This window comes from Electrophorus electricus, chromosome 12 (genome assembly GCF_013358815.1).
Source record: "Electrophorus electricus isolate fEleEle1 chromosome 12, fEleEle1.pri, whole genome shotgun sequence".
Classification (NCBI taxonomy): Eukaryota; Metazoa; Chordata; class Actinopteri; order Gymnotiformes; family Gymnotidae; genus Electrophorus; species Electrophorus electricus.
The window spans coordinates 21420743-21435013 of record NC_049546.1 but is presented as its reverse complement, the minus strand read 5'-3'; the positions used below and the strand labels follow the sequence as shown (position 1 = coordinate 21435013).

Sequence of the window (14271 nt, the reverse complement as noted above, 5' to 3'; positions counted from 1 at the left end):
CGAGACACCAACTGTGAGAGATCAGCGTGTGGATCTGCAGTGCTATACTCAAAATCTGTTCAGCACAAACAAATCAGAGACACTTGCTTTTGCTGCGATGTGACTAGCTTACGCTAATCTGCTTGGCAAGTATGAAACACTTCACGCCTGTGGCAAGCTTGAACACCACAAAACGTCTCCTTTGTCAGAAAACTCGATAGGAAAACACTGCGCGGCTACATGACCTGTTTACTGCATTGCTGCGTTTTTTTACATGTTCTGGATTCGTTTTGGGTTTGGCAGAGCTAAATCAACCCGCTATGCAGTTTTGGAGATGGCAGCAGATATCAGGAGGAAACCCGCACGTCGCTCTCCACACGTCGTTGTTCTGCTCTGGTAGCTCTGCCCTAACTGTCGACAGCCACGTAGGTCACCAGAGTGCAGTGGGTGGGCCCCACGTTATTGGGGGACTGGGTCTCTAAGGCTGGGCATCGGCCTGTGACACTCCAACTGCCCAACAGGCTGGGGATAGGCATTAAACACCCCGTCGTGTTTCCCGGCCGACGGCAGGCTCGCTGGTCGCTCCACCTCTTCTTGCGGCACATGGGTAGATTTCATCGTTGCAGGGCAAATCAATTCAGCTCACGTGACCGCACATGAGCGAGCATTCCAGCCGGTCCTGGGCAGCACGTGACCCTGCACATAACACAACCTGCACACGCTGTCTGAGAGTGGCCCCCCCGGAAGACCTAGGAGCTTAACTACCCTGCTCTTTCCCTCTCTCTCTCTCTGTCTGATTCTCCATTCGCAGGCCTCTGTGTGGGAAACGGAGGGACAGGTTAAGGGTCCTCGTGGTCCTTCGTGTTCTGCTCTGTGGGCCACGCCGTCTGCCTGTCTGTGGAGATGACATGCACAGAGACCACCACAGGGGTCCCACCTTTCAAATATCCATTCTCAATTCTACACGCCATAACACACGCATACCATATCGACAAGCTCCCAGTCCCCTGACACACACACACACACACACACACACACACACACATACAAACAACATCAACATGCATAGCTGCTCACAGAGGAAAAGACATAGCTCATAGGAGCTTTTAGGCTGCTTAGCTGAACTCCCCACACAGGTAGGACTCATGGGAGTTGCATGTCATTAACCCAGTGCAGTGTACTGGTGCATGCACAGAAGGGAACAGGCAGGGATAAAGGCTGCAGTCCAGCCAGAGCTGGGACCTGAGTGGACAGTTCTAGGTCAACCATACATAACACACCGTTTCTAAACACGGACGGCTCCATCGTGCATGGACCACGGCAAAATCAGGTTGCCTCGATGCAGAAAACAAATTCTTCCCTCCACCTGGGCATTTCAGATGAATAAACCCAGTAAGCGGGTTCCAGCGGCCCCAGCACATGGCGCTGTCATTTAGACTGGAATGGAATTATCCCGACCCAAAAGGACTCCGGAGAATCCGCAATGCTCAAAAGCACCGCTGCCGTAGCTGTAGCCACAGTCCAAAAATGTGCTCGCTGCCTTGAATTGGCTCGAAAGAGCTGTGGGAAGGCAAGGCTTTGCTCCTGACATTCATAACGAAGTGCATTTCCCCCAAAAGCACAGGACAAATGTCCTTACTGCTACCATAAAACAACAAAAGGCGTCTACGCCAGCCCAGACAAACACCCTCGTCTTCTCTGTTCTCCAAACACAGCAAACAGCTTGCGTGCATTGCCTCTGTCAGATGGACCGTCATATTTCTGCTGCATCTAAGCAGAGTTACCTCCCTGAAACAGGACAGGCTGAGCAGTTTTTCTGTCATTTTTCAGGAGGAGCTGAATTAGCCTACCCAGCAAAACTACGCCAGCACTGAAAATGACCGTGGCTAGCACAGAGTTCCCAGAGCAGCCAGGCAACAGCCCAGCCGCAAACACTGTCTTAGCTGGGCTCTCTGCAGATGCCCCACACAATAACAGTCTGACTGGTCGCTAACTGGTTTGAACTGGGCAGAACTGGGTGTTAGGATTCGCCAAGTTCTGCCCCTGTCTGTGCCTACTGGGCTTGTGTATCTTTGGGGGCCTTAGTGCAGGTTCAGAGGGAACTGCAGGCCAGGGGATGGGACGTCTGACCAGGTCACGCGGCTTTTTCGTTCTCACCACCAGAGTGCGGAGCTGCGCACCGGCTCTGGAGCGAGAGTTAGACGTGGGAAAACATAAGTGGAGATCAGACTGGTATTGTAAAAAAACAGCCTGCAGGTGTGGAGCATGCACACACACACACATGCACACACACACACACACACTCACACACACTCACACTCACACTCACACTCACACACTCACACACTTACACACTTATTCACACACTCACACACTTACTCACACACACACACACACTCACACACTCACGAACACACACACTCACACCTCTCCCTCACACTCTCTTCTTCCTTCTGTGACTCCTCCCTCCTGGAGGCCACACCACAAAGAAATGGAAAATCTAGCCAATCAGAACACAAGGAAATATGTTAATGGAGCCTCACTGACCAACAGCTTTGCTGCCAGCCAGCAGGGGTGTGGCAGGCAGATTCTAAAAAGTAATCACACTTCCAGGAAGTGCTAACAGCCCTGTGAGGGTGTGTGTGCGTTCTGGGCTCCACATTCGCTCTCTGCCCCACCCTGGCATGAGGACACTCATCCGGTTGGCTCTGCCCTGCCGCACGCTCTCGGTCCCACACAGATGAAGCTTTGTCCCACTCTGTCCTGTTTCACCAGCGTAACGGAACAATGCTGTATGAACACCTAATTAAGCGCCTAAGAGGTCCACCACACGGCATGCTGACCCTACTTTCAGTCTGAACCCTCGAGCCACATACACACACACACAGACATATATGTGCGTGTGTGTGTGTGTGTATGTGTACACACACACACATCTGCACACATAAATTAACATTTGCGAACTCTAGAGAAGATGGTCTCTCTCTATCACAGAGAGTGGGACTCACATTAGTGATTCCTAAGCGCTGTAATCTGCGAGGTCAGCGTGCTCGCGCTCACGCTCACACTCGAGCTCACGCTCACACTCGCGCTCACGCTACCTTCCAGTGCAGACTGCCAAGCGAAATCCCACGTCCTCATTAGCAGGGAGTGCGAGGATTCTCTGTCTATGTAGGGCGGCTCATTACAGCGTCCTAATTGGACTACTCAAAAAACTTAACATGGCAGCATGTCAAGTAGTCTTTGGGACTAGATCACACCGGCGAGGCAGTATTAAACGAATGACATATGACCTCAATTCGCTTTGCAGCTGTGTGTGTGTGTGTGTGTGTGTGTAAGGGTGTGTTTCCGCTCTGTCAAGCAGAGCTTACTCTCCGATACTTTACATCCTTTTGTGGTGGCGTGTTATTTTATTAAAGAACACACCAGCGGCGGGACAGCTGCAGCCGTCATGTCCCCGAGGCAGAGACGTGGACAGAGGGACGCCAACGCACTCTTTTGTCTTATTAATGTAAAGTGGCATCACAAACGTGGGGCTAATGTGTGTCCCTCAGACATGATAGATCTTCTCCCCTCCACACACACACTCCACGCCTCTCCCTTCACACACACACTCCATGCCTCTCCCCTCCACACACACACTCCACGCCTCACCCTCCACACACACACTCCACGCCTCTCCCCTCCATAGACACACTCCACTCCTCACCCTCCACACACACACTCCACGCCTCTCCCCTCCATAGACACTCCACGCCTCACCCTCCACACACACACACACTCCACGCCTCACCCTCTACAAACACACACTCCATGCCTCTCCTCTCCACACACTCCATGCCTCACCCTCCACACACACCCCATACCTTCCCCTCCACACACACACACACACACACACTCCATGCCTTACTCTCCACACACTCCATGCCTCACCCTCCACACACACAGTCAGCATGACAATGTGTGCCCGCACGTGTTTCAGCCTCAAAACAACAAAGAAAGATATAACATCTGTGTTCCAAACCTGTCGCACAGTTGTTCCCTGTGCTGTAGGTAATAAAATCACTGTGTTGCCTTGAACAGATTATTGTATCCTGTTTGTGTGGGGTAATCCCATCCCAGCCTGGTGGAACGTGTGTTTGTGGGGGGTAATCCCAGCCCAGGCCGGTGCTAACTGTGTGTGCGTGGGGTAATCCCAGCAGAGTCCGGTAGTGTTCCCAGTCCAGTGGTGTTTGTTTGGGGTAATCCCAGCCCATCCTGGTGGTGTTTGTGTGGGGTAAACCAAGACCAGACCAGTGGTGTTTGTGTCGGGTAATCCCAGCCAAACATGATGGTGTTTGTGTGGGGTAATCCCAGCCCAGCCTGGTGGTGTTTGTGTGGGGTAATCCCAGCCCAGTCAGGTGGTGTATGTGTGGGGTAATCCATTTTGTGGTGTTTGTGTGGGGTAATCCCAGCCCAGCACTCTGCTGCTCTGCCCAGGTCATGGAGACATGCAGCCAGAGTCATGGAGACATGCAACCCTGCTTCCTCTGTCTTATTTTGCATGGCGATACAACACCACAGAGCTCCACACACACACACACAGGATTACGAACATATCCATTTTAAAGGCAACCTCATCTAAATAATTTCCACTGTAATAACAGAATCCACCGGTGTTCCCTGTAACTGTGCTAGATTTTTGTTTCTGCTCCCAGGAGCACTTGCATTAGATGTGAACGTGTGAACTACATACTGTAACACCTCCAGCAAGCCAAAACAAAAAAGAGGCTTGACGACATAAAACAAGCGAGAACAAAAGACTGCTACAGTACAGGTGTTTGACAGACAGCGCTGTGCCGTCGGACCTTTTCGAACCAACTTCAACAGTTCTGACAACTGTGCGATTAGTTTGGATTTTCTTCAGCCCCGGCATGTCACACTCACGAGCCTGCGCGGGGTTCTTATTACTTTTCGACAAGATATAAATAAGGCAAATGGGCGCTCACACTGCGCGTGCAGTGTTCCGCTCATGAGAACAATTGCCGCGCGCTTAACGACTGGGAGGGTTCGCCAATTAGCCTCTCGGAGCGCGAGATGAGAAGCAGCAGATGCGATTTAAAACTGACGTCTCGCGATCAGCGCAGATGCCGCGGTCTCGTTTATCCGCGCGTGCTGAGGATAAACGCGCGTGACCCGGCGTAACGGCGGGGTGTGCAGCAGTGGGAAACCACTTGCGCCCAACCGGACGGGGTTTTGTCGCGGCCCGTCGGTGCGCGTGGCGTCATCGCCGACCACGCCGTCCCGCGCGTCTTTCCACAGGCCTGCCTGTGCGCGCGCCCCAACATCTCGTCCGCGTGTCTCTCCTCGAGTCCGTGCGTGGAGCGAGTGCCTTGTATCGACCACGAGGGTCGGGTTATTGATCAGATTATTGATCCGCGCAGATGCCGCTCACCTTTTCAATACGAGAGTTCTCCATTAATCTCGAAAAAACCTTCAAATGTCAACGAGTTAGTTGGCAGCACAGAATCAATTATTTCGCACGTTTCGCAATTGCGCGTCCGTTGTAATATGTCGTACCTGCATCTTTACAGCGACACAGTGACACGAGCCTTGGCGATATTAATCCGCTGCAGTGTCACATCCACGGCTGTTCACTCCGACTAAACCAGCGTTAATGTCTTAACGTCCCTGCGCATTATTCACTCTTTTATTTTGACAGCATATTATGCATTAATGTTTATGAATTATTCATTAAATTCACTGTAAATCATATGAACGGTATACATGTACACTGAACCCACCAGTGGGTCCTGGAACTTCAAGAGTTCAAACACATCTAGTTATGAAGTGCCTTTTTAATTACACTGAATGGCAAATTATCATAATGTAATTATTCATGGTGGGCTATTACAACTATGGCATTTTCTCTCCATGCATTAATTATCCAAATTCACATCTGTCTAAAGATAACAATGGAGATCGAGAACGACCAATCAGAATCACCTAACAGTTTAATGTGAATCCACTAACACTTTACTCTGAATCCACTGACATTTTAATCAGAATCAACTAACACTTTCACAGGGCAAACACACAGTAAGCTTCAGATTAAAAGATTAAGTCTTATCATTAAACCGCAACACACTACGTCCTACCAAACTGAAGCCTACATAAACACAATCACTGGCTGCAAACCACACATATTAAATGAGAGATCCACTCGTGCCTCCTCTCTGTTTAACCTCTGCCTCGTCCCGTGTGTGTGTGTGTGTGTGTGTGTGTGTGTGTGTTTGTGTGTATACACGCCCACGCCACCCCGAGCCTTCCACGGACACGAGTTGGCCTTCATTCACAAGAGGCCACCCAGTGCACGAGCAGAGTCACGGCCTTCGCAGCAATCCAGATTGCACGCTCTCAGCGCAACTAATTTCTGCAGCGCGTGCAGCGTGTGCGAAAGACCCCCGTACCGTTAGCGCTCGCGGCACAACCAGCGCCGCATAATAAGATAGTGAATTAGCGATGTGTCGCGAGGAGAGAGGAGAGCGCGAGGATGTGGAGAAAGGAGCACGAGACTCCCTAGATTAGCTGCGAGAATCAATCCGATATGAGAGCTCGAGCTTCTGGCAACGCTGTAACTCACCCGACTTGTGTGGTAAAATGTGTGCATGTGCATGAAAGCGCGTTAAAGGAATAAAGGCAAGAGGTAGTTCGTGGGCTACACATGCGGAGTTCAGTTATGCTGACCGCTTCCGGGAGCTCTTTGTACAAGTCTCTATGCAGAGATAAAAACGCTCTTTCACACATCTCAGTTTGGACACGTTTTTAAAGACTGAGCTAGCCGCGTGCTCTCCTTTTGCTCAGTGCTCGCGTGGTCTTTCTGTACATGTGCCATGTAGTTATTCAGTAGCCGAACGTTCCGTTTCTGATTTGTGTTCTCAAATTTCATAACCTAAGATTTGGCAACACGTATTAATTCAACGCGCCCTTTTGCCATGGTGAATGAGAGAGAGAGAGAGAGAGAGAGAGAGATCGTAATCTGGAATACCTCACGCCCATAAACAGAGTTTTAGATTAATCGAAAGATCTACACAATTCCCAGGCAGTGTACAGGTTACACATTTGCTTCGTGGAAGGGTAAGACAATCGAACAGCATCGCATCGGAAATCAAAATTAGATTCCGGATTTTCATCTCGGTGCATTTTTCTGATGGTGTTGTGTGTTTAACCGGATGGAGACACTTCGAGGCTGTTAACCTCTCAGGTGATCAGGTGCACCCGAAGCGCTGCCTTATTTCAGTCCTTCCGTTAGTGCTCCATAATCTCTGCTCTTTTACCCCACACACTTGCACTGCAATGCCATCAGGTGTCTGCTTCCTTCTCCAGCCCAAAACGTCAAAATGCGACATTCACTAATAATGCCTCTCCAAACGTCCATGATCAAATAGACTCAAACTATTGTTTTCCTTTAGAACATTTAAGGTGATGGCAAAAAAAAATAAATAAAATAAAATAAAAAATTGAAAACATAAGCACCAACCGTTTTGTTCACCTCGCGTATATGTTTTATGCGGATATCTGGCTTTTCGCTTGCACGACAGGCATTCAGAGATTGTTTTTCCGGCGCAGTGTACCGCCCGAGGCTTGCATCTGAGAGTTGCACGCGTGCAAACAGACGTGTGTAACACCGAGTCCGTTTCTTCCGCTTCTTAAATTCTTACATAAACGCGAACTAGATTTATCTCTTTTCTAAAGCGGTGCACACTGACCAGTTGTTCGCGCAGCCACGGACGCCAGCGATAGAGCAACTAGCGTGTGCAACAGGGAGAAGCTAAACTTTTGCACGTAGAGTAAGCTTATTCCACAGCCTCTCGCGCTGAAGCGTCGGAGGCAGATGCGTTTTTCGTGGTTAGACTGCATATACTCACACGCGTATGTCATGGAAAAGCTATTTCCCATCTTCACCATATCCACTTGAGGTACCAATTTGGGAATATCCTGGTGGTGTGAAAGCGCAAACCGGAATACTTCATATTCGTGGGATTCGGTAGGGAACAGGCCCCCTGTGTAGGAAAAACAAGCAGAAGGTAAACATGTGTCCTGTAACTTTGGCGTGTTGGGTTAAATTATGCGCTACTACCAGCTGAGGGATTGCTGAAGTCCAAATAACGGAGGCAAATGTCTGTCATCCTGCGCAGGACGTGTTAAAATGTAGCTCCAGACAAACTGGGCATTAGCGCTGTTTTACGCACCGTCCCTTACCTCGCTGTTTCACGTACTCACCTATGTTGATATTACTTGGGAAACTCGTACCAAAGCACAGTCCCAGGAAACCGGTGCAAAGCAGAGCGAGGCTTCGCTGCATATTTCCTTTTGCATTGGCAAAGAAAAGAAGGCCAAGTACCAAGCATGGATATGCGCGTGCTTTTAGTAAGTCTCCCCGCTGTTCTGGAGAACGCGCTCACCACATCGGTGTACCGGCGAGCGACCGGTCTGCACGAGGAACACTTCGCAATGCGCCTCCTGCTCGCTCGCGCTCGCCACTCAGGCTCTGTACTCTCTTCTGACGCGCGCGGAGCCGTTCGTGCAGCCCTACCTCCACTCCCTATGGGAAGGGAGGACGCACGAGGGGGCGTGCAAGCCCGTCACAGCACTGGGGCGGAATTCCGTTGAACGTCTACGTCTGCTGCATTAATGTGCATAAAATACATGATTGTTAAATAACTCACTTAATTCTCTTTTACCACTTAGAACAGCATAGCGACGTGCCAAAAAAACAACTTTAAATTGTCTGACGAATCCATCAGCCGAAAGTTATATTATGGCCAATAAATAAATACATTGTCCGTATATACAAGCTGTCTTTGAAGTGTAATTCTATTTGTCGATATAAGCGAATCTGTGACTGTGAGCCATTGCTCCTCCACCTCGGGCGGATCTCCGCCGACATTTACGCTTCGGTAGCGGTGTTATGAAGTCCTCGTTTTTATCATGCGAACGGCCACTGTACCCGTGCACTTTTTCGGAAGTTGAGGTATGTTCTTCGTTATGTTTTCGTTATGTCTAACTAACCCGGATTAACGCCTAGAACACATGGGTTTCCTCTCAGGATCAACTACAGATAGGCTCTACCCTGATAGGTTAACTAACTACAGGATCCAACTACAGATAGGATCTACCCTGATAGGTTAACTAACTACAGGATCCAACTACAGATAGGATCTACCCTGATAGGTTAACTAACTACAGGATCCAACTACAGATAGGATATACCCTGCCACCACCCCTGATCATATATCATTCATAAGGTATGGATTCAGAAATTTAGGCGCAGCAATTATGATGTCAAACATATAGATTATTTATAATTCACACTTTCAGTGCAGTGAAATCACATATTATTATTTTTACGGTATCGTAGGAAAAGTAATCCAACTACAAACATTATGTCACTAAATCAAAAGTGTCCCTGAGACATTGTTACCAGTGAAACCTTATTTCTGTAGAATGGGCACAAAACATTACTCACGACATAAACGTCAGTACTGCGACACTAAGCATGCATACCCACGGAGTCTGTGTTTGCAAATCAGTATGTCATGAAGTCCGTGACTCCTAGACCAGCAGTCTGCATATGTCCTATGGTAATACACACTGCAGTACTGCAGCTGTAGTGCAGCGTGAAGTGAGCGCTAAATTTCTGGTCCACATTGCGATGTCCATTACGACACTGCCACACTTGTTTGTGGTGAGAGATAGAATATCCCACCTTTAATGCAATTAGGATTAAGTATAAGCTCATTTTTCAGACGCAGGCAATTTAATTCCCTCCTCTAATGGCAAAATTGCTTTTCTCCTTATTATCGTTTTACACACAACGGCAGTGCGCATTAGCATATTTTCGCAGACAATGACATGTAAATGATTACAGGCGTGCAGAGTACGGGAAGGAAGCGCGTTCTTGTGTTTTCAATCCGGTATACGGATAACAGAAGCCAAATATTGTCTGCCTGTGGTGGCACCTTGACAGGAGTGTAGGTTCAAAAGCGCTTTTCAGCATTACGGCACAACAGGACAGTAATGCATGCAAGACATGACAGAGCATTCTACACATGCATGGTTAGGCCCGAGAAACGTGCTGGGCTGCAGGCAGACGTCACCGATGCTCATTTGAGTCTGAGTAGGATGGAGGTGTATGGCAGCCTGTATGGCATCCTTTGAATCCATGTGGAGGCGCCACCGCGTTCGTGTGGAGACACTGCAGCATTCGGGTGGAGTCACTGCAGCGTTCGGGTGGAGTCACTGCAGCGTTCGGGTGGAGACACTGTAGTGTTTGGGCGGAGACGCTGTAGGATTGTGATCTGGCTTGTTGACTGGAAGCGGGAACAGTCTTCCTGATATGTCCCCAATATGTTCTACCTATCGTCCTACCCTTGTGCAGCGTGCTTCTCTGTCTAACTGCATAATGAACCTAAGCCTACCAGGAAAAGACGTCACCTTGGAACAGTTCCCGTCATGTGACAGTTCCAGGTTTTAGTCATATGACTCACAACCAGCCAGTTATAAAAATGTGCCTGTTTCCTGTCAGCTTCTACCATCTTGTAATAGCAGAAAAAGAGAGGAAAGAGCTTGTAGATAGTCGTGTTTGCTCTGAGGAGAGGAAGAAGCAGAAGAAACATGAAATTATAACGCTTCATCCCCAAAGCCTCCAGAGAAAGGATGACGTGACAGATGTGCACCAAAACAGACCAGGGAGCATGGCGGTGTTACGTCATTTCTGCTTCCTCTCAGCTTGGCGTGGTGCAGTGTGTAGCGCAGTGCCCCTGTGTTGAAGGAGAGTTTTGGCTCCTGGGCCAGCCCAGACCGATGCCCGAGTGCTCACAACCTGCGTGAAAAACCGTTGCGTCCTTTATTTTCAACTCGGCTTCTTAATTGTGGCGTTCCATCGAAGCGCGGCTTAATTAGGCGCCTCTGGGATCGATCGTGGTCCCTCCACTGCACCTGCAGATAAATGAAGGAAATCCCGAACCATGACTGGCTTCAAATGCAGAGGTGTAGAACACGTGGCACTTGGCTAGTAGAGAGCTGGGCTTCACGTTGTGCACACGTCTATGTGACGAGTCAGGCTTTATAACCGAATCAATTAGAAATCACTTCAAATACTTTTTTTTTCATGAAAAACAGATGCTGGAGTTGAATTGTGTAAGGGATAATCTGTTAGTAGTACTTTATTCATGCTTATCTCACAATTAGCACTAATTGATGGAGTAAACGTATAGAATGTTCACGTCATGTTCATGTGCGAGCCTTGAATTAGCCACGTTTTCCTTCCTCCATCTCTCTGTCCTTCATTCTCTCTCTCCACTACGCTCCTTGTGTAATTGCCTTTCCATCCTGCTGCCTACGGCAGGATGTAGGGGCTCTACCACGGTAATGCTGATTGATGGAGTCAATACTTTGCCTGGTTCCACAACATCAAGCGCCCCCGCACACACAAACATGACAAATTTCGAGGAGTGGGGGGGGGCAAATTCTAATCGCTGGCCTCGTGATGAATTCCCTCCAGGGAAATGGAAATGTTGTGAATACCTATGATCTTGAATTCGATGTCTGCCACGGCGCCGTCCACGTGCTGCTCTCGGAGACTCCGAAGAACAAGGCAAAAGGGGGAGTGATTTGAAATGGAGGTGGGAGTCTGCACTCCGCAAATGACACAGAGACCAAGTCAGAGAGACGCAGCTTGCTCTCAAAATGGGATTGCTGGCAACAACGGGAAGGATTTAAGAGAGTTCCTCTTTAAAGCAGCCCTAGATTCCAAGCGTCGTAACACTCCTGGAATGTCGTAGCACAGTTACTACATACTCTACTACATACATTCTTAAACAGCTCTAGTGAAAAACAGGAGTGAAAACAGGGCCTTGACTGTTGTGCTGTGATTTAGACGTTGTTAAAATGCTTAAGGTTGTCTCAGACAGTTAAGGCTATCGTGCCATTAGCATGCTTCAGGGTTACCGAGCACTTATTATCTGAGAGTTTCGCAGCCACCTAAAAATACGAGGCGTACATGATGTATTATGTGTGGAATGTGGAGTTCTGAACACAGCAAACCCTGCCTGTCATAGTGCTTCATCACGCCAAATACGACTATTAGAAGAGCATTAAAAATCAATCAAAACAAATTAGTCACTGACAGTGATGACTGGGTTGGGATAAAAGACTTCAGCAAGTCCAGGAGAGCAGTCACAAGCCAGTCATCATAACTGCCAGGGGGCGGAGCCATACAGAGAATGATCTGTAAGGGAGTAAACCCCGACGAAAAAGCCGGATTGGAGCCAATAACGTGGATTGTTGGCACATCCCGTCACCTGGTTACCAGTGCGCTGGTACCGCATGCGTTGGCTCTGCCTCGCCCTTGGGTTACTACAGCAATGTCAAGAGGGAGATCCTGGTAACTGGGCAACACCAGATCCCCACAGTGATTCGCTCCTGGCATGTAGCACACGGAGAGGTCACAGAGAGGTCACGTAACGCTTTTGGGCGCCAGCATGGCATGAGAGATGACAGCTATACGTTCAAAGCTCAAAATGAGTTAGCGAAGGTCTGAGCACCAGGGCCATCGCTGATGGTGGTAGAAATCGTTGCATCTCATTGGACCGCTGCCACCCACCTCCCGGTGAGAAGCCTCCGGTCCGAATGCTGCTGTCTCACCACAGTGTTCCTTCCTGGGTGTGTGGGGCTTAAAGGTCTTCACGACAAGCAGGCTGTAAATCTCCACAACAGGCAACAAACAAAAGACTCGAGAAGAATGAAACTCTTGGATTTCGCAAGCTGGAACAGGAGAACCATATGTACTGTGCACACTGAAGACGTCAGTCAAAGTGACAGTGCACAGAAGACTGCTGCCATGGACAGAGAGCTATTCAGACCGAAGCACGACATCGCCTGTCTGCTGGAGACCCAGTTGGCAGAGAGCAGTTCCATCAGAGAGGCTGGGCCGGGTAAGCCTGCAGAACATGCTCAGCAGTATGGTGTGGACTCTCCTGAGATCCTTCTCAGCATCCCAGGTGAAGCTTTCAGTCCACCCAGAGTCACATTGCGGTTCCAGAGCCAGTATATTCATAATAGACATGATCTTTTCACTACACCAGCTGCGTGAAACACGTCCTGAGCAGTACAAGCCATTCTATATCGCCTTCATCAATTGGAACAGGCCTTTCAGTGTACTGCAGAAGATAGGATGTTCACATTATCACCTCCTTTCATGAGGACATGCGCAATACAATCTGTTTCTGTGGTGCAACACAGAAGACTTTCTACGTCTACGTCTACGTCTACGTCTTTCTAAGGCTACGTCTTCATTCCAGCGCTTATTGACATCGACTTCAGGCTGAAAGGTGTGTAGAACAACAGCCAGCTGATGGCTCAGGTGTCTGGCACACATCGCTAATGACTGCTGGCGGCATCCCCAAAGATGTGCTGCACAGCGAGCTCTCAGACATCTCCAGACCAATCGGGTGACCCAGCGGTGATTCCGTGGCCTCTGCAAACAAGACCTGCAGTAGGCCTACATGGTTGCCAACGGCTGGGAGGTCACTGGAGAAGACCGGGCAGACCGGAGAACAGAGACTCTGCTTGAAACAGACTGTTCGAAACACTGAGCTGGCTAGAATGAAACAGTATCTGCCTCAACTGCTGTCAACTACTAGTGCAACCAGTGTGGAAGAGACTGTCAGTCTAGAGTTGGCTTGTCCAGCCACGGTACAAAGTGCTGCAGCAGATTGTGAAGGGTGCTACACTACCATCATCCTCCAAGATGTAGGGTGCCATCTGCCAGTCGTATCTGCTTTTCGCGCCTCCTCCGGGCTGACCCCGGCATCCAGAGAGGTCATACCAGAGAAAAACAACACCCTGCCACGCATCTGTGATATCCCGCTGCAGCATTGTTTTTGTAGACAAATCATTTGACACGAGCCGCCTCAGTATGAGCAAGTTTCGCACTAGCGTGAGAGCGAGGAGGAACAAAAGATGAAAGCTACTGAAGTCTTTTGGTAATCTACATCAGACTCCAGTCACTTCTCATTTCAAACACCACTGAGAAGATCTCAATTGTTTTTGTTAGTGGCAGCATGGAGCAGCTCCGTGTCTGCTCAGACGGCTGAGGTAGCGGGGAACCCAGAGCTGTGAGGCCATGCGAGGTAAGCAGGCTGGATTCCTTAGTGCTGGGAGAGACAGCTGTCGCGCCTCACGCAAATGTTTATGCGGTGGTAGCACATGCACGAGGCACCTGTGCTAATGCTAACCATGATGTCAGGG

The 14271-nt window shown here is 49.2% G+C and overlaps 1 protein-coding gene across 2 annotated transcripts in view; it reads right to left on the bottom strand.

Moving 5' to 3' along the window:
• The window catches only part of gria1a (glutamate receptor, ionotropic, AMPA 1a), a 55627-nt gene extending 47115 nt beyond the window's left edge, over nucleotides 1–8512 (bottom strand). For both annotated transcript variants that reach the window (XM_027024069.2, XM_027024067.2), the window contains exons 1-2: nucleotides 8242–8512; nucleotides 7887–8021 (exon numbers count right to left, since the gene is read on the bottom strand). In XM_027024069.2, the coding sequence (XP_026879870.2) occupies nucleotides 7887–8021; nucleotides 8242–8323 (217 nt within the window). In that variant the 5' untranslated portion in view covers nucleotides 8324–8512. The remainder of the gene's footprint in view (nucleotides 1–7886; nucleotides 8022–8241) is intronic.
• Between the last annotated feature and the right edge of the window lie 5759 nt (nucleotides 8513–14271).